A 19,094-nucleotide genomic window follows, 5' to 3' on the forward strand; every position below is an offset into this window, starting at 1 on the left:
CTTCTATTCTATATGATAGCCTTGCTGGGTAGAATATTCTTATCTGTAGATTTTTCCCTTTCAGCAACAAAGTAACATTTCTTTTGTTTTGAAAGTTAGGTTGCGGTGTTGCCCTGGCAATATCAGACAGACTTGCTGCTTTTTTGTAAGCAAAGACTTCCATATTAGAGTAATGGCAGCTTCCTTTTGAATATGCCCCATAGAAAGCAGATAGAGAGGAACTCATATTCGAATAATGAAATAAAAACTCTCATTAGACTTTTTGCATTTTATATTAAGTCTCCCCGAAACCAAACCAAAATAAATTTCCTCTTTTAAAAAGATTAAAGGGACACCTGGGTGGCTCAGTGGGTTAAGCGACCGACTTCGGCTCAGGTCATGATCTCACGGTTTAAGCCCCGTGTCAGGCTCAGTGCTGACAGTCCAGAGCCTGAAGCCTGCTTCAGATTCTGTGTCTCCCTCTCTCTCTGCCCCTCCCTGCTCACACTCTGTCTCTCTGAAAAATAAACAAACATTAAAAATTTTTTTTAATTGAGAAAAATAAAAGGATCAGAAGTATTTCCTCCTCTTTATACAGAGTATGGATAAAGCTTGGTGTTATTACAAAATCTAATCATTACACAATGCACATGAAGAAAATAATCAAATGGCAAAATGGATTCAGTTTTTTCTGTATGTTTTGCTGATAACAAAAAATTAAACAGGAAGGGAACTAATTTAGTGTAAAATACACAGATGATAGCTACACCATGGTATAACATACCATAAAGGTATCAAATCACTATGTTGTACACCTGAGACTAACGTAACATTGTCAACTCTACTCCAATTAAAAATGCAAATTATGCAATTGGCTAAATTAGAATACTATATATAACTAGGAGGAAACACAGAACTTCTTAATAGAGATGTGAAGGCATCAAAGCTTGACACCCTGAACTGTAGAATCTAGAGTGGTCTCTGAAGGGCTTGGAGTGGTTACAGGTAGGGCTTGAAATAATAAGTAGGTTTTGAACGGAGTTGATGGCTTGCGTTTTCAATCTTAAGTAATAGTTCATTGAGAGATTTTCTATCTAAACAATATAAAGTTCTATATGAGATAATTCTCTTTGGTGCCATGTTTTTCAACAGGTAGCTTCAGGAACGAGAAATGGTGGTTAGGAATAAGTCTTGCCAAATTTGTCAGATCTTTATTATGCTTCTTAGTTTCTCTTTTTTAAAATGTCCCCCTGTTTTCTAAAGCATTTCTAGGTATTTCTTGAACTCATTTATCTTCATGGCTTGGTTTTCTTCTGGGTAACATGTTCCATATGTTTTCTCCATTTTTCCAAGTATTATTAGCTGTATTCTGTATTTACCATGAGTATCCCAATATTTATGTTACTGACTCTTCCATTTGCTCATTCTTTTACCCAATTTGAATTCATGCAACATTATGGAATTAAAGACCTACTTAAACAAATCTTTTTCATATACTTATAAACTTATTATTAGCCAGGCCACATCAGCTTCTAATGTTTCCAAAAAGAATGAGTATGGCTATCTTAACTACACTTAAAATTTCGTGTGGTTCAAGAGTCTGTCCTCTTGTATATTTCTTGTTGAGATACCATTACTATTTCATGTATTGCAATCAGTATTGCATGCAAAAGTGTAGAAAGGATATTTAACACATGACTGACACTGAACAGTAATTTGTTGTTTGTTTTTAGTTTGCCCTCTTTTTCTTAATCTCACTTAATAAGTTATGTTTGCCACTCTTGAGGTTACTAATATGGTTTCACAGATTTCATTGTTCTGTGTTAATAACCATACCATTCTTCCTTCATAATAGTCTACCAAATTTTTTTCCCCACTGGGCCACCCAGAACTACAATGAATCTGTCACTGTCATCACTCTCTTTCTTACTCATCTTAATGTAGTCTCGCTGTTTGCTCATATACTTATGTTATCTTTTCTATGTGTTCACCAACACCAATATTGTATTTTAAAATTTTTTTTTTTTTTCAACGTTTATTTATTTTTGGGACAGAGAGAGACAGAGCATGAACGGGGGAGGGGCAGAGAGAGAGGGAGACACAGAATCGGAAACAGGCTCCAGGCTCTGAGCCATCAGCCCAGAGCCTGACGCGGGGCTCGAACTCCCGGACCGCGAGATCGTGACCTGGCTGAAGTCGGACGCTTAACCGACTGCGCCACCCAGGCGCCCCCAATATTGTATTTTAAAAATATAATATGGTGTAGATTTTCAGTAGTTTATGTATTGCCTCCATTTTTTTTCAATTGATTCAGCTTTCACAAGCATTTAATAAAATCAAGCTATTAGAAAACTACTGAGTGTGGGTCTGTTTTCTCCTTTTCAGTTGAAGTGTATTTGACATGCATTATTACATTAATTTCAGGTATACAACATGTGATTCAACATTTATATAAGTTAATAAATGGTCATCATGATAAAAGACAGCTGCCATCTGTTACCATACAAATTATTACAATATTATTAACTCCACTCCCTATGTTATACATTGCATAGGAAATGTGTTTTATTTATCATAACTGAAAGTCTGTGACTTTTAATCCTCTTCCCCCATTTTGCTCATCCCCTACCTCCTTCCCTTCTGGCAACTACCAGATTATTTTAGTATGTTTCTGTTTTCTTTTGTTTGCTTTGTTTTTTAGATTCCACATTTAAGTGAAATTATATGGCATTTGTCCTTCTCTGAAGATTTCATTTTTTATGGCTGAGTAGTATTCCGTTATATACACACACGCATATGCACACATGCACCCCATGCCTTCTTTCTCCTGTTTTTTTGGTAATAGCTCTTCTGACAGGTGTAAGTGATATCTCCTTGTGGTTTTGATTTGCGTTTTCCTGACGACTAGTGATGTTGAGTACCTTTTCATGTGTCTTTTGACCGTCTGTATGTCTTCTTCAAAGGAATGTCTATTCAAGCCCTTGCCCATTTTCTGTTTTTTTTCTTTAAATTTTTTTTAACGTTTATTTATTTTTGAGACAGAGAGAGGCAGAGCATGAACGGGGGAGGGTCAGAGAGAGAGGGAGACACAGTAACTGAAACAAGCTCCAGGCTCTGAGCGATCAGCCCAGAGCCCAACGCGGGGCTCGAACTCACGGACAGCGAGATCATGACCTGAGCCAAAGTCGGACGCTTAACCAACTGAGCCACCCAGGCGCCCCAAGCCCTTGGCCATTTTCTAATTGCACTGTTCATTTGTTTGTTTGTTGTTCTTGAATTGTGTGCATTCTTTATATATTTTGGATATTAACCTGTTCTCAGTATCATTTGTAAATATCTTCTCCCATTCAGTGGGTTGGCGTTTTGTTTTGTTTTGTTTTGGTTTCCTTTGCTGTGCAAAAGCTTTTTAGTTTGACGTAGTCCTATATGCTTGTTTTTGCTTTTTCCTGAGGATACAAATACAAGAGACTATTTCTCAGACCAATGACCAACAAGAGTTTACTGCCTGTGTTTTCTTCTAGGAGTTTTATGGTTTCAGGTCTCACGTTTATATCTTTAATCCATTTTGAGTTTATTTTTGTGTGTAGTTTGGAAGGGGTTCAGTTTTGTGTATGGTGTGAGAAAGGGGTTCAGTTTCATTATTTTGTGTGCTGTTGTCCAGTCTGGTTTGCCCAGCACCATTTATTGAAAAGACTGTTTTTCCCCATTGTATACTCTTGTCTCCTGTGTCACACATTAATTGATCATATAAATGTGGGTTTATTTCTAGATCATTCATTCTATTCCATTGATCCATGTGTCTGTTTTTGTGCCAGTACCATACTATTTTTGACTACTTATAGATTTGTTTTATAGTTTCAAATCAGACTGTTATACCTCCAATTTTCTTCTTTCTCAAGATTGCCTTGGCCATTTGGGGTCTTTTGTGGTTCTATAACGGTTTTAGGTTTCTTTGTTCTAGTTCTGTGAAAAATGCTATTGATATTTTGATAGGGATTGCAGTGAATCTGTAGCTTGCTTTGGGTAATATGGACATTTTAACAATATCATTTTTTCCTTCCCATGAGTGCAGTATATCTTTCCGCTTATTTGTGTCGTCTTTAATTTCTTTCATCAGTGTCTTACATAGTACATAACTTTCTTTTCATTGGTTACATTTATTTCTAGGTATTTTATTCTCTTTGATGCAGTTATAATTGGGATTGTTAATTTCTCTTTATGATAGTTCATTGTTAGTATATAAAAGTGCAACAGATGTGTGTATATTAAGTTTGAAACTTTACGGATTCATTTGTTAGGTCTAACAGCTTTATGGTGGAGTCTTTAGGGTTTTCTATATGTAGTATCATGTCATCTGCAAATAGGGAGAGTTTTACTTCTTTTTCAATTTGGATACTTTTTATCTCTCTTTTTTTCTCAACTTGCAGTGGCTTGGACTTCAAATAGTATGCTGAAAAATGGCAAAAGTGGGTCTATATTCTTTTTAAGTTTTATTCTCAAAGCATGTGGAACCATCTCTTGCTAAGGTTATTTTATTGATTTTTTTTTAACTACACAGAGGTCATTTGTAGGAATTAGCATAATTCTTTATGAAGACTCATACTAAGGTTCACAGAGAAGTTGACATTTGAAAAGATGTTACTTATTCTGAAAAACTCAATAAAGTTATGTTGGAGGACATTGGACCCAGATTCCCTTACTAATTGGGGGGTAAAATGAAACTATTAAATTCCTCCTCTTTCTGTATTTTCAAACAAAGAATCAGAAGCAAAGGAAAGATCTCAAACATTGCATATTGATCTTCAACCTACCTTAACAAGCGAAGTGGGCCATTCTAATGATTTGGGAACTTTTGAAACAGGTTCCTGAGGACTACTGCAGTACCTACTGGTGACAATACGTATATTTCATAGTTTCTTTAAACTGTGGGTTGTATGTAAGTCTACCTTTCAGAAGGATGAAGGATATGTGGGTAGGAGTAGAATTGCTACAGTGCATGAATTCATTTTTTTCCTAGATCCTTTTAATTGGAAACATATTTTTAAGTGCTTGATAGCTGTGATAATAAGTTCATTCCTTTTCACCCATTCCAGTTAGCCTGTCCTTTAGCCCACAGTGTCAGCTGGTTTTCTGTGGGGACAAAGCAAAAAAAAAAAAAGGCAGAAAAAATTCGAACAAACTATTGAATTTTTTTTGCATTAACAACCTCCTCAGGTGACATTCATCCCCCCTACCCTCGCCATGATTCTTACCCTGAAAAGAGGAGAAAAAGGTGAGGAGGGCCAAAGAAATTTTTCACACTGGGCAGAACTTCTGTCGGAGAAGATATCAAGGGTATAGAGAACTTCCAGAAAAGGGAAAACCCATTGTAGAAGAAAGGGAAAGAGGCCTTGGAAGGGTGAGTGCACATGAGCATTATATGTGAAGATGCCAATTTGTGTCTCTTTAAGCCCAAATCCAGTCTGGGTTTGCATGTCTGTTTCTTTTCTACCACAGAGACCTATATCACACTTTTCAAAATTGTATGTTGGAGAATAATCACATGACTTCTGCTTTACGAGATGTGTAAGAACTTTCTGCCGTTACCAAAAAGATATGTGTGTATTGATCTCTCCACAGATTAGGTATAATTAGAAAATCATGTTGAATCAGATGAGAATAATTCTTGTATTTCCTTTTATATTTCTGAGGAAGTAAGATGTTATTCTGCTCTTTACTGGGCAGCTTCCTGACTTTATGTTTATCAACATCAGGCATGTTTTATTAATTTTTTTCCTTTCCTTTCCTTTCCTTTCCTTTCCTTTCCTTTCCTTTCCTTTCCTTTCCTTTCCTTTTTTCTTTCTTTCTTTCTTTCTTTCTTTCTTTCTTTCTTTCTTTCTTTCTCTCGAGAGTGCACATGTATGTGTGCATAAGCAGGATAGGGGCAGAGAGACAGAATACCAAGCAAGCTCCGTGCTGTCAGCACGGAGCCTGATGAGGAGCTTGATCTCATGAACTGTGAGATAATGGCCTGAGCTGAAATCAAGAGTTGGATGCTTAACTAGCTGAGCCACCCAGGCATCCCTGCTTTTCTTTTAAAAGCATCTTTTTATTTAGATCAGTTATTCATTTGTTAAATACCTAGTCTTGCATCAGTGAACCTCAAGATTTTCCTGTGTTCAGGTGGTAGAAGTTACCTGATACCTCTGAGAATAAGAGCCCCTTTCTATTCTCATCCCCCTACCCCAATGTCCAATGTGGGATGTCAGAAAGTATACCACTCAGGAAGTTTGGCAACTTACTCATTGGTCACTCCTGATTATTCATATATCTGTTTTTTTTTTAAAAAGGTTTATAATTTTTAATACTGTAGGCTATTCATATCTACTATGTTATGTGAGAGATCCCTCTGTTTCCCTTAATGGGCTAGACATAAAGGATGTGGGTTTATGATTCATGCTCCAGAAAATTTGGTCCATGAGTGATCTACTGTGAAAGTTCGACACAAGATTATGTTGAGTGTTACCGGTTTTGTTTTGTTTTGTTTTGTTTTGCATGGCTTCTGTTCTTTCATTCACTTAGTTCCATTGGTAGATGAACAGTTTCCTTTCAGGTGACTACCTACAAATGGATTTTTCTATCCCCTCACTAGCAACATCCATTCTCTTTAGAGAATGCCTTTAACTGCATACAATAAGATTCTCCATGGTATGGGTCCCATTACCAGTCTTACCCATGATATGTTTCCTAATCCTAGACTTTTTGACCAAAGATCACATATAAATTAAATTGCGTTTGGGGTTTCTTTCAGGGGCTTCATTTTCCTCTTGTTTGCCATCTTGGGCTTAGGTTTTCATGGAAGTGCCTTAAGAAAGTTCAAAGACATGAAAGTCCTTACCATGTCTTCAGCAAATTCAGTATTGCCTTCACTATAAGTAGCTATGTATACTCTTTCAGACAAATTGGACCAATCATGGAAGAGGCTAGGATTTGGATCTTGGGTTCTCCAGTTATATTTCTACCTCTTGCCTCCTAAAACAAAACAAAACAAAACAAAACAAAACAAAACAAAACAAAACGGTTTGAAGGCTGTAGTAGCAATTTTGTTGTTATAAGAGTTAATTCATTTAGTTGACTTCTGATGGTCTCTATTGAGATTCTTGAACAGATAATTAACAGGTATAGTCAGTTGAGTTGCCAGCAACTTAGAAAATGTTCAGAGATTTTTATAAGAGCCCTACTCCCTGTTGTTTAGGTCAGTCTTGGCTTAGCCATGGATATTACCTGCTGGTGTCTCACCTTACTCTTTTGTACAGACCATGTGTTTTGATGCATGTGGATCTTTTCCCCATTATCAGTTTCCTGCCCTGGGGAATTGTATGTTTATTGCTGTGCATTTTCAGTATCTTTCCCTTCCTTGGATTTTTAGAAGTAGAATAAAGGCCAGGGGATGGAGTCACTTCCAGACTAGGACAGAGACTGAGTCATTGTGTAGTGATAAAAGGGAATCTCATAGGAGCAGTTAGGTATCCAGAGATTCCATGTGACAATAAGTCACTCCATGCTTAATTTAGACAATGCTCTAAGCACTGAGCTTAGCACTTCAGCTTTGCAAGGTAGAACAAGGAGTGCAGAGTAAGACTGAGTTTTGAGAGAGGGACAGAGTTCAGTTATATGTATGGAAATCTCTATGTACATACTTGAGTCTCTATGTACATACTTGCCTTCTTGCTGCCCAAAACTCAAGAGAATAATGCTGAGCTGAGAGAAACAAACTCATAACCCAAATAACCTCTGATTCTGATACTGCTTTTATTTGACTTCTGAATGGATCTTTTTTAAAAAAGATGATTTGCTTCCTTTTTCTTTTGATTTGACTTAGTTTCTTAGTTGTGATTAATTTGATTTGACTTCTTGTCTTCTATGAAAATGTTACCCACAGATTCTAGGATGGAAGCACTATGAGCTGGCTGGAAAAATCCAATCCAGAAATAAACATTTGCCAGTCGTACTTTCCAAGAATGCTTGCATACTTACTGATCACTCAAAATTACTTTTTAAAAATATAATTTATTGTCAAATTGGTTTCCATACAAACATCTTTATGTAGCTGATTATAGTGTTGAATTTATTTTATGGTTGTATTTATGGACATTTGAAATACATCTAACACTGTATTTTTATATCTACTGCTTCTAAATGTTCAGCAATAGTCATGGGTAAAGGAATTAAAACTTATTTGGTGTATATATAAATTAGTGTATCTGTTCTTTTTTTTTTTTAATTTTTTTTAACGTTTATTTATTTTTGAGACAGAGAGAGACAGGGCATGAATGGGGAAGGGTCAGAGAGAGGGAGACACAGAACCTGAAACAGGCTCCAGGCTCCGAGCTGTCAGCACAGAGCCCGACGCGGGGCCTGAACTCACGGACTGTGAGATCATGACCTGAGCCGAACCGACTGAGCCACCCAGGCGCCCCTTAGTGTATCTGTTCTTAATGTATGCATTTCTGTAGATGTGGTGTTGGACTCATTGACATGTGTAACAGCTTTCCAAAACACTTAACTGATTGATAGGCTCCTGAGTGGCTTAATTAATCTTGTGATAAAATAAGTTTCATTCTGAGATATTTAAAAAAATTTTTTTAATGTTTATTTGTTTTTGACAGAGGGAGAGAAAGAGCGAGAGAGAGACTGAGCATGATTGGGGGAGGGGCAGAGAGAGGGAGACAGAATCTGAAAGAGTCTCCAGGCTCTGAGGTTTAATCACAGAGCCCGATGCAGAGCTTGAACCCATGGACAGGGAGATCATGTCCGGACGCTCAACCGACTGAGCCACCCAGGTGCCCCTCATTCTGAGATATTTAATAATTTTATCACAACTGTGTAAAGAAAATTACTGAAAAGAATGAAGTTTTGGCTTTTCATTTTATTAGTCAACTGAACTTTGAAGAAAGTACAACCGCTCTGGAAAACTAATTGTAGTAAACACTAAAACTCAATCTATATACACTGTGACCCAGTAGTCTTGCTTCTGTGGGTGTATATCCAAGAGAAATCAGTTCATATGTCCATAAAAATGCATGTAATTTGTAATAGCTCTAAACTGAAAACTTTTCATATATGTATCAATATTAGAATGGAAGAATAAATTCTGGTTTAACTACACACAAGAATAGTATTAAACAATGAAAAATAACAGTCTTTCATTATGCTTAGCAACATTGATGAATTTCATAGACAAAGCCAATATAAGCGGTATGTTTCCATTTATATGATGTTCAAGAACAGACAACAATACTCTATGGCTATAGAAGTCAGAATGGGATTTTGGAAGAAGGATTGATAGGAAAGAGGTATGAATGGAGTCTTCAGGAATACTGATACTGTTCTAGATAGTGGTCTGAAGGATGATTACAAGAGTATATTCACGTGCAAAAATTGATTAAAGTATCACATTTATTATTGTTCACTTTACTATTGTTATAACTTAATAGCAATATAAAATTTTGTTTAAATGGTAGCCACCTTAGAAGACTCTTTTTTGAACAACAAAGCACTAACTTGAGACTTAGGGGACAAGAGAGTTGGAAGATGTCTCCAGGGAAATGAATAATAAATTTGACTATTGTTCTGTGAGAATGTGACAATTATTTAGTATAGTATAGGTTTCTTTAAATGGAATTGTTGAAGAAAGGGGAAATGGTAGCATACAGTCCCTCAAAATGGTGCCATCAGAAAGAAGACCATTGGTCTGTAAAGGCTTAAAATCACATATTGAAACTTTTATTCTCTAAAAATGAACATCATAAATTAGCTCAGTGACAAGTCCATGTTTATCGCTCTTTTACTTCCAAACTCTGGGAGGTCTTTGGAAAATTAGCCAGTTGCTTACTCAGTATGTCATTTCCAAAAATAAAGATTGTACACTTGTAAGAAAGCTGGAAATGTGTTCCTCCATGGGGTAGGGCTCCAGTGCAGTTTTCACTCTTACACGTTTTCACACTGCTAAAAGCACCATGATACTCAGTGGATAGAGCCAGAAATCAAGTTTTGTCTTTCTATCAGAGCCAGAAAGTAATGTCATTGCCAATGGCTAAAAGATAGGAAGAAAAGCAGGATGCCTAAATAGGTCAGAAACTGAATAACATTCATTGAAAAATTAAAAGTTTATTATGTGATTGTACTCAATAAGCTTACGCTCGGTGGTCATTAATCCCCTGAATATTTAACTTCTTCCTTCTAACACTTTTAATCTAACTTTATCTCTGGCATATTGTTGTTACAGTACTAAGGAAGTGAGCTATTTTGGCTTTTGTTTGTTTTTCATGTTTTGCCTGAAATTGAGTAATACATAGAATATTCAGACAGGGTTTTGGTCTAAGCTTTGATTTTTAGCTAGATAATTAGAAAAATAAATTTATCCCCGTTATGTGTTATCTGTCCTTAATGGTATATGCTAACACGGGATATTGACAAAGTCGTGGGAAGATGAGGCACAGTGTGTGAAATTCCTTGGCAGAAAGTGTGCTCTCCATATGGAAGGTTCCAGGTGGGAGAATGACTCAGAGGGCAGACTTGAGCCTGACCACCTGAGTGCACATGCTGCTACATGCGTGTGTTACCAGTTGTGAAATGTGGACATTAGTAGTGACTGCCTCACTGGGTTTTTGCAGTGATTATAAGAGTCAACAGCATAAAGCCCTTTATTATTATATGCCAAGTAGTGTTCTCTCAATATCGTTGCTATAATATAATAATAAATGTGAAAATGGTTTCAATAAGTCTTTTATTCATTTAGGTTTATTATTAGCATTATTTCACTTGTGCTGTATTTTTCTTTTGTGATAACTAACATCACCCGTTGATAATACTAAAATCTGAAATGAGATGTTGATGTCCATATTCTGCAGACCCATTCAATATCCAAATATTTTTAGTAATACTAGGAAACATTTAGAGGTACTCACAATTTATTTATTCATTTTTGATATTTTAATTCTAAGCCTAGCCTGTAAGGGTTCCCAGTAAATTTTAAATGCTAAAAACATAGTATTAAAGTCATTAACATTTAAAGATCTAAAACCAGATATTTAGAAGGAATTTTGGAGAGAAAAATACAATTGCACAGGACTTGCATCCTATCAGAGAGATGGAACATTGTTTTTTTGGTCACCAAGATATTTGAAATGGCGAAGGGATAAATTATATCTTTCATATAGTCTACATGACAAAACAAGCTACAATGGCAAAAGGCTGTGTCCAAAGAATATACAAGAGAAGACTGTGTGTGTGTGTGTGCGCACGTGTGTGTTTTAATCGAAGGACTTTAAACATCTCTGTATGTCTTCTCTGTGTTTAAGAAAGAGGAGAGAGATGGGGATTTATAGTAGTTGGTTTTAATTAGAAAAGTACTTTATTTGAAGAGCATAATGTTATTTATTTCAACATTTTATTCCATGTTACTATAGTATTTTTTAAATGAAATGTGAAATTTGGAAATATAACCCTTTTAGAATAAACATTTTATTAAAATTTAACCTTATGCCATTTTTCCCATTAATTTGCTTAGGATCACTTTAGACTGTTTTTGTTGTTGTTGTTTGTCTGTTTTATTGTTTTGCTAGTCAACATGATCGTAAATGCTTTAGTGTAATCTAAGAAAGAAGTTGAGATAATAAGTAAGGAATTGAATTTCTCATTCATTTATGTATTTATTTATTTTTCCAAAAATTTTAACATTTATTTTTGAGCAACAGAGCCAGACAGAACATGAGCAGGGGAGGAACGAAGAGAGGGAGACACAGAATCCAAAGCAAGCTTCAGGCTCTGAGTTTTCAGAACAGAGCCAGACGCGGGGCTCGAACTCACAAACTGCGAGATCACGACCTGAGCTGAAGTTGGAGGCTTAACCGACTGAGCCACCCAGGCGCCCTTATTTATTTATTTTTATTTTTTTATTAAAAACATTTTTTAGTGTTTATTTTTCAGAGAGAGAGACAGAGAGAGAGAGACAGAGAGAGAGAGAGAGAGAGAGAGAGAATGAGTGGGGGAGGTACAGAGACAGAGGGAGACACAGAACCCAAAGCAGGCTCCAGGCTCTGAACTGTCAGCACAGAGCCTGATGTGGGGCTTAAACTCACAAACCATGAGATCATGCCCTGAGTTGAAGTCACCCACTTAATGGACTGAGCCACCCAGTTGCCCCTATTTATTTTTATTGTTTTTAAGTTTATTTATTTTGAGAGAAAGAGAGCAAGAGAGAGAGCACATATGTACGGGGGTGGGGGGTGGGGCTTGGGGCAGCAGGCAGAGAGAAAATCCCAAGCAGTCTCTGAGCTGTCAGTGCAAAGCCCCACACAGAGCTTGCTCTCACGAACCATGAGATTGTGACCTGAACCGAAATCAAGAGTCAGACGCTTAACTGACTGAGCTACCCAGGCATCTCTAATTCTTTTAAATTTATCCCTTTAACAAAAAATAAAAAGCCCCAAATTTTCCTTTGTTTTATTGTTAGTGGATTCTTGTACTGTGATGCTCTGCTATCAGGGGTGCTGTAAAGTGTGTGTGTGTGTGTGTGTGTGTGTGTGTGTGTGTGTGAAGGGGCTGAGAGCAGGGGCAACGAGTGTGCTTTGGAGTCGGGCGGAGCTGAATGGAAATTCCAGCCTGTCCCATGCTGTTGTAGATTTTTTGGCAATATATGGACATTGCTTTCTTCTTCTGTGGGTCAATACATGATAGTTATTATTTTGGCAGATGTGATGTGAATACACCACGCTTTTGGAATGTTTAATTATTTCATTCAACTTGAATTTAGTTAGCACAGGTCTGTGCTCTGTTCCTCTTCTTTACCTGCCTGCATTCTAAGGTGCAGGAGAGAAGGGTCAACCTGAGTGGGTAAATGTGACTGATCTTGTAGGTTAGGTAGCTACCACTGTTTGAGAACACCTTTGTCAAAACAAGGAATGACACATGTTTCTTAGAGTTTATCAAATTACTTTTATGTAACACACATTTGCTGTTTTTAATGATATATTTTGTGTTTGACTTGATTTCTGATATTATGCCTTATACCGGTGTACAAATGGCAAAAGATAGCAGAGTGAGATATCATTATTGAGAAACCATGGAGATCCAGGTAGAGAGTAGTTTTCATTTGGTGAGATGTCCCACATACTCATAGTTGGGACAGCCTAGGATATGGGACCCGGAGACTGGTGTTAGGATCTTGGACTAAATGAGAATAAAAGCAGAAACCAGGAAGCTGGTGCCAGGAGAGGTTGAAACAGTTAACCCATTTAGTTGAGGAACAGCATTCAGGTTATATTAGAACCAGGAAACACAGCTTTTTAAATTTTTTTTTTTCAACGTTTTTTATTTATTTTTGGGACAGAGAGAGACAGAGCATGAACGGGGGAGGGGCAGAGAGAGAGGGAGACACAGAATCGGAAACAGGCTCCAGGCTCCGAGCCATCAGCCCAGAGCCCGACGCGGGGCTCGAACTCACGGACTGCGAGATCGTGACCTGGCTGAAGTCGGACGCTTAACCGACTGCGCCACCCAGGAGCCCCACAGCTTTTTAAACTCAAGTCTAAAATGTGTATGAAGACAATCAAGTGAGAGATGTTGACAGACTGGGATAGCACACATAGGTTCCTACTGGTAACCTTACCAAATTGTACAGCTATCAGTCTCCTTCTGAGGTTGACTCAGACCCACAAGCAGGTCTGGCAAAGCAGGTAGCTCTCACCTAAACTGTAGTGTGGCACCTAGGCCAAGAGACTCATTCAGGACTAAGTTAAGAAGCAGGTAAACACTGTCAGAGTAGACTATGCTTTATTTTCAAGGTTGACTTCTAGATTCTTGATCAGTGAGGGATTCAGATATCTCCCCAATTAGCAAACTGTACCTGCTTTCTTTCCCAGACTGTGCTGAAGCTGCCCAAGTAGACAGGATTGTCTGGTGCCAACCAGATAGTCTGGAGATATCACTCCTGGGCATGGTCAGTGTCAATACCTCCCTCTGGGCTGCAGTGCCTTGGAATGCTGTTGGATGTCTGTGAGGCTGGCCACCCTGCCCTGAGGCTTAACAGTAATCAGAATAGGAGAAGGTGGTAGTGTAAATAAGACCGCAGTCCCCCTTGCTTGTGTACGTGGGCTAAAAAGTCCCTGATAACCTCTTGCTCTGCAAAATCCCACATGAGCATTCTTTACTTTTGAGTGCAGACTAGTTAAGATTTAAGATGTTTGCTGTTTTCATCAAATAGTATCAGACAGTACAGAGAAGTCTCCTGGTTCCTGATTCTCATTGCATCAAAAATCTAGAGATGACCATATCTTTCCAAAGTAAGAAAACTGAATTCATATCAAAGTTATGAGATGACCAACAGTATACCTAAAGAATTGTTAGTGAAACAACACTTTGTAAATTTGCTAGGGGGTGGGGATTAGCCAATGCGTGGATTGTTCTCTTTTAATTCTAGAGTTTACCAAACTTTACTTGGTTTATTCCTTATGACTTACTACTATTGCTTGTTTTTTTCTCTTGGAATAAGCTCAAGTGCTTTTTATAGCATTATAAAATATAATTGCTACTTATTGAATTATTTAATTAACACCAATACCTTGTATTTGCTACATGTTTTATACTTTAAAATATTTCATGTTGTGTATTTGATTGCCATAAATTATTGGAATATTGCATATGGATTATTAACTATATTCTGCAGATAGGGAAATTGAGATCCTTTGGATAAAGAACTTGTTCAAAGTTATATAGCTGCTAATTTAAGCAGAGGCATGGACTGAAATACAGATTTGATACCTCCACACATTTCAAATTGTTAGAAATCCTGAGCCTGGGAACTATACTCTCTCAGAATCGCCTTCTATTCTTAAGCTTTTTGTGCAGTTTTTCCTGTTTTACTGTTTTCTTCTATTGTCTTGTTACTTTCTCATCATAGCGTTCTTGGATATTTTTTGTATCTGTTCTTGAGTGGGTTGCTTACCACTTGATATACTGACTTGTGCTCTAATATCTGTGTGAGAAACAGCGATTTTTACATTCTATAATTCTGCTTTGGAATTTACCTCTACCTAATCTCTGCAGTTGACTCTTCTTATCTTACCCTACTCAGAGAAGGATTTGCCTTATTGGATCTGGCCATTTATCCCTCTAATCTAATATCAGTTTCCAGCAAGATCCTGAGAAACCATTTCAGAGGAAAGTAATGCACTCTCCCTGACTAGGAATTAGGAAACAAAACCCTTGCTGTGACTCTGCATTTAGACTGTGAGCAAGTTGTTTAGTTTCTTTCTTTTCGTGTGTGATTTCAATAGATTATTAGAAACTGCAACTTCAGGTTGTCTATTTGTTGCATATTTAATATTTAAACCTTTGATACATCAGCTTCATTATTTATGTCACATGGAATACTAGGTAAAATACTTTTCTAAAAGTTCTGAATTCAAAACAAACAACGCTGTGGACTGATTGAATAATCATTTAAATATGGTTTGTGTTACATAATATATGTACTTCACATTGGCTTTCTACTGTGTCTTAACATGACTCTGAATGTTATGAATAAGAATTATATGAATTCTTATCTTTCAGTCCTGGACTTGAGTTTCATTGCAGAATCACAACTAAATCAGCAAGTATCTGAATACTTCTCTAGAGTTGCATCACCATTAGCTGTGGAGTTTTTAAGAGAATGTATATTCCAGGGCTTTATTCTAGAGAAAAATGACTTTTTTTTTTAAAATTTTTTTTCAATGTTTTTTATTTATTTTTGGGACAGAGAGAGGCAGAGCATGAACAGGGAAGGGGCAGAGAGAGAGGGAGACACAGAATCGGAAATAGGCTCCAGGCTCCGAGCCATCAGCCCAGAGCCTGATGTGGGGCTCGAACTCACGGACCGTGAGATCGTGACCTGGCTGAAGTCGGAGCTTAACCGACTGTGCCACCCAGGTGCCCCGAAAAATGACTTTTCAAAATGGAAAGTGGGAACCTTTATTTAAGAAACTTCCTAGGTCATTCTGATGTCTAGTAAGGGTGGAAACTATTTTTTTAAGTTTATTTGTTTATTTTGAGAGAGAGCACATGCATGTGTATGAGCGTAGGAGGCAGACAGAAAGAGGGAGAGAATCCCAAACAATCTCCATGCTGTCAGCACAGAGCCCAATGTGAGGCTTGAACTCATGAGCCATGAGATCATGACCTGAGCCAAAATCCATAGTCGGATGCTTAAATGAGCCACCCAGGTGCCACTGGAAACTGTTTTTCAAGATTAGGGAGTGGGAGTGCTTCAGAAGTAAGCAAAGTGTTTTAGACAAGGCTCACTTGTTCAACAGACATGCCCTGCCCTGCATGAATGCCCTCAGTGTATCCATCATTGTTGGGACTGAAGCATACAATTGGACAGCTTCTGTCTGGAGATGCTTGCATTGTAGTGAGAATTACCTCAACAACTCCTTTATGGTGTGTAAATTACAGTAGGGAAACATACAATCTTATGATACTAAAGAAGAGGGTCCTAATTCAGCCCTGGTAAGACTTGTATGAGAGATGGGAGGAGGTTTAGAAAGGTGGCCTTGGGGAATGATACTTGAACATTCTGCCCAGGAAGTAGTCTGAGTCTGTCATTTTGACAATGAAAAATAGAGCAGAGAAATAAGGGTAAGAGGATGGTGTGGTGAAAGCAGCCTTTATGGGGTGGTGGTCTAAAAGCAGGACAAAGGACTTGGAAGCAGGAAGCTCCCATACTGTGTGAGGAGGTAAAAAGAACTTGCACCAGGGTGATGGTAGTTGAAGAGAGGAAGGTAAGATAAGGAAGCATCAGTGGACTTTGATGTATGACTGGATATGGAAATGCAGAGGAGAAATGGGTCAAAGGTCTCTATACTGATGTCAGGCTGGTGGTACCCCTGACTGAATACAAGGGTTGTAGAATAGAGCTAGTTGAACAGAGGATGATTAATTCCTTCATCTCCTTGGTCTGTGCATTTGCCCTGATGTTTAGTAGAATGCCTATACTCAGTGGATGCCTTAAAATATTGGTTTGGCAAAAAAATAAAATTAAGAATAAAAAAATATATATTGGTTTGGCTGCATCTACTGTGACCTGTAAAAGATGGAAAGTTCATTTCCCTCTATACAGAAATGTCTGGGCAGGTGGAGTCACTTGATTCCACTAGGTTGTCCAGAGATTGATTTCCAAGCTCCTTTGTTGCTTCACTTCCCCTAGGGTATATTATAGTTGAAGATGGCTTATTTCCTTAATTCTGCCTTAAAACAGAATTCAAGAAGAAAACAGGAAATAGAGAGCAAAGAGATTCCTTTTTAAAAAATATTTATTTTTGAGAGAGAGAGAAAGAGATAGAGCATGAGTGGGGGAGGGGCAGAGAAAGAAGGAGACACAGAATCTGAAGCAGTCTCCAGCTCTGAGCTGTCAGCACAGAGCTCAACACAGGGCTTGAACTCACAAGCCAGGATATCATGCCCTGAGCAGAAGTCAGATGCTTTACTGACTGAGCCACCCAAGAGCCCCACGAGATTCCTTCTTAAGGCAGTGCCCTGTTGTTCTCTGCATTGCCTTGGTCACATGGCTATACCTAGGTATAAAGTAGGCTGTGAAAAATGCTGTGTTAGCTGGCCAGCCATGTAATCACTAAAACTCAGAAGTTCTATTGCTAAATAATCAAGAGGATTTTGTGGCATAAGTTCTTAAACATGGGACCTGCTGCAGAGGTCCTTAGTTTTGTTGAATCAATGTGCTTAGAATTTGGTCGTGCTGAGTTGTAGAAGGAGGGCAGGCCTCCAAGTGGAAGTGAACAGGAGGTAATTGAAGACATAGACCAGTAGTCAGAATTGTGAGCAATCCATGCAATATAAATATGTGAGGCCCTTCCAAGGACCATGGTTGTACTTGTTAGACAAGAGAGGAAAGCAATAAAAACAAAACAAAACAAAGCAAAACAAACAAATTAACAAATAAAAAGAAGACAATAGGGAGGATTTGCAGTGTGTGCAGGTTCGGTGGTAGGAAGTGGACAAAGAATCCAGGGAAATAATTGGAGAAATAACCACCCAAATACACTGCAAAATATTGTTTCCTGAGGCAGGAAGAGAAACATGACATATTGCGGAAATGATAAAGAATTAAGGAAGACAAAAATAAAAAATGTTGGGACATTTTTCCCCTCATACTCCCAAGAGTATGAGGGGAAAGAGCTGACTATTGAACAGAACAAAATTTCAGCTAAGATGTGTAGCTTGCCAACATTAGGCTCCATTTAGAGCCCCAGATAAGATGGGCTAGTCTACAAAAGGAATCTGGTCTGTTGCAGAAGGACATTGTTTAGAACACATTTCGTAAAGGAAAGGTTCTGTTGAAAGTATGGAAGTATGTTCAAGAAACTGCCTGGTTGTGTGTGAGGGAAGATATTATGCTGGCCTATTTACTAACTACTATTTCAATGGGGAAATTGACACTTGAAGACAGATCAGACAAGTTCTGTAAGCACTAAAAAAAAACACACACACACAAAAAACAAACAAAAAACTCCAAAACACCAAAACTTTAATTTCTATAAATAGCTTCATTTAGGTTAGATTTTTTAATAATCAACCAGTAGTATACACTACAATTGGAAGGTTCATATCCATTCTAAAAGGAAAGGATTTTGAATATGCGGTGTTTCAGTTTTCTGGAGTATTGTGTGGTGGAAAGAAGAATCTTCCTAAACTCATTCAGGGGCCTCATATTCTGGCATCTGGGTCATGTCATTCCCTCAAAGTATACTTTTGACCTGTTTTGCTTACACTATCTAATAGGGAACAAATCTGGCATGTGGTGTTTTGTTTTTGTTCCTGTTTTTGTTTTAACTGACCTGGAAGTGAGGCTTATTCAATAGCCAAGGAACCTTTGACACAGATGTTATCTTTAGCTCCCTTTATTTTTGAACTTGATAAAAAAGAAATCTAGGTCCAAGCTAAATGGGTTTAGTAATTTGTCTGAATTTGTTAGATCTTATTGATCAGTGCTGCCCAATAGAAATATAATGCAAGGCACGTATACAATTTCCAATTTTCTAGTAGCCATATTAAAAAAAAAACAACATAGAGAGAGGGGT

At 37.7% G+C, this 19,094-nt stretch overlaps 1 protein-coding gene across 2 annotated transcripts in view; it reads left to right on the plus strand.

Moving 5' to 3' along the window:
- The window catches only part of FMN2 (formin 2), a 399,417-nt gene that overhangs the window by 157,972 nt on the left and 222,351 nt on the right, over positions 1-19,094 (plus strand). The window contains exon 7 of one of the 2 annotated variants that reach the window (XM_086694491.1): positions 5,194-5,368. The exons of the other annotated variant lie outside the window; for it this stretch is intronic. Within the exon in view, the coding sequence (XP_086550617.1) occupies positions 5,194-5,319 (126 nt within the window). The 3' untranslated portion in view covers positions 5,320-5,368. Of the gene's footprint in view, positions 1-5,193; positions 5,369-19,094 lie in introns of those variants that run through there. 2 annotated transcript variants of the gene reach the window in all.

This window comes from Puma concolor, chromosome E4 (genome assembly GCF_028749965.1).
Source record: "Puma concolor isolate L17-30 chromosome E4, mPumCon1.1.hap2, whole genome shotgun sequence".
Taxonomy (NCBI): Eukaryota; Metazoa; Chordata; class Mammalia; order Carnivora; family Felidae; genus Puma; species Puma concolor.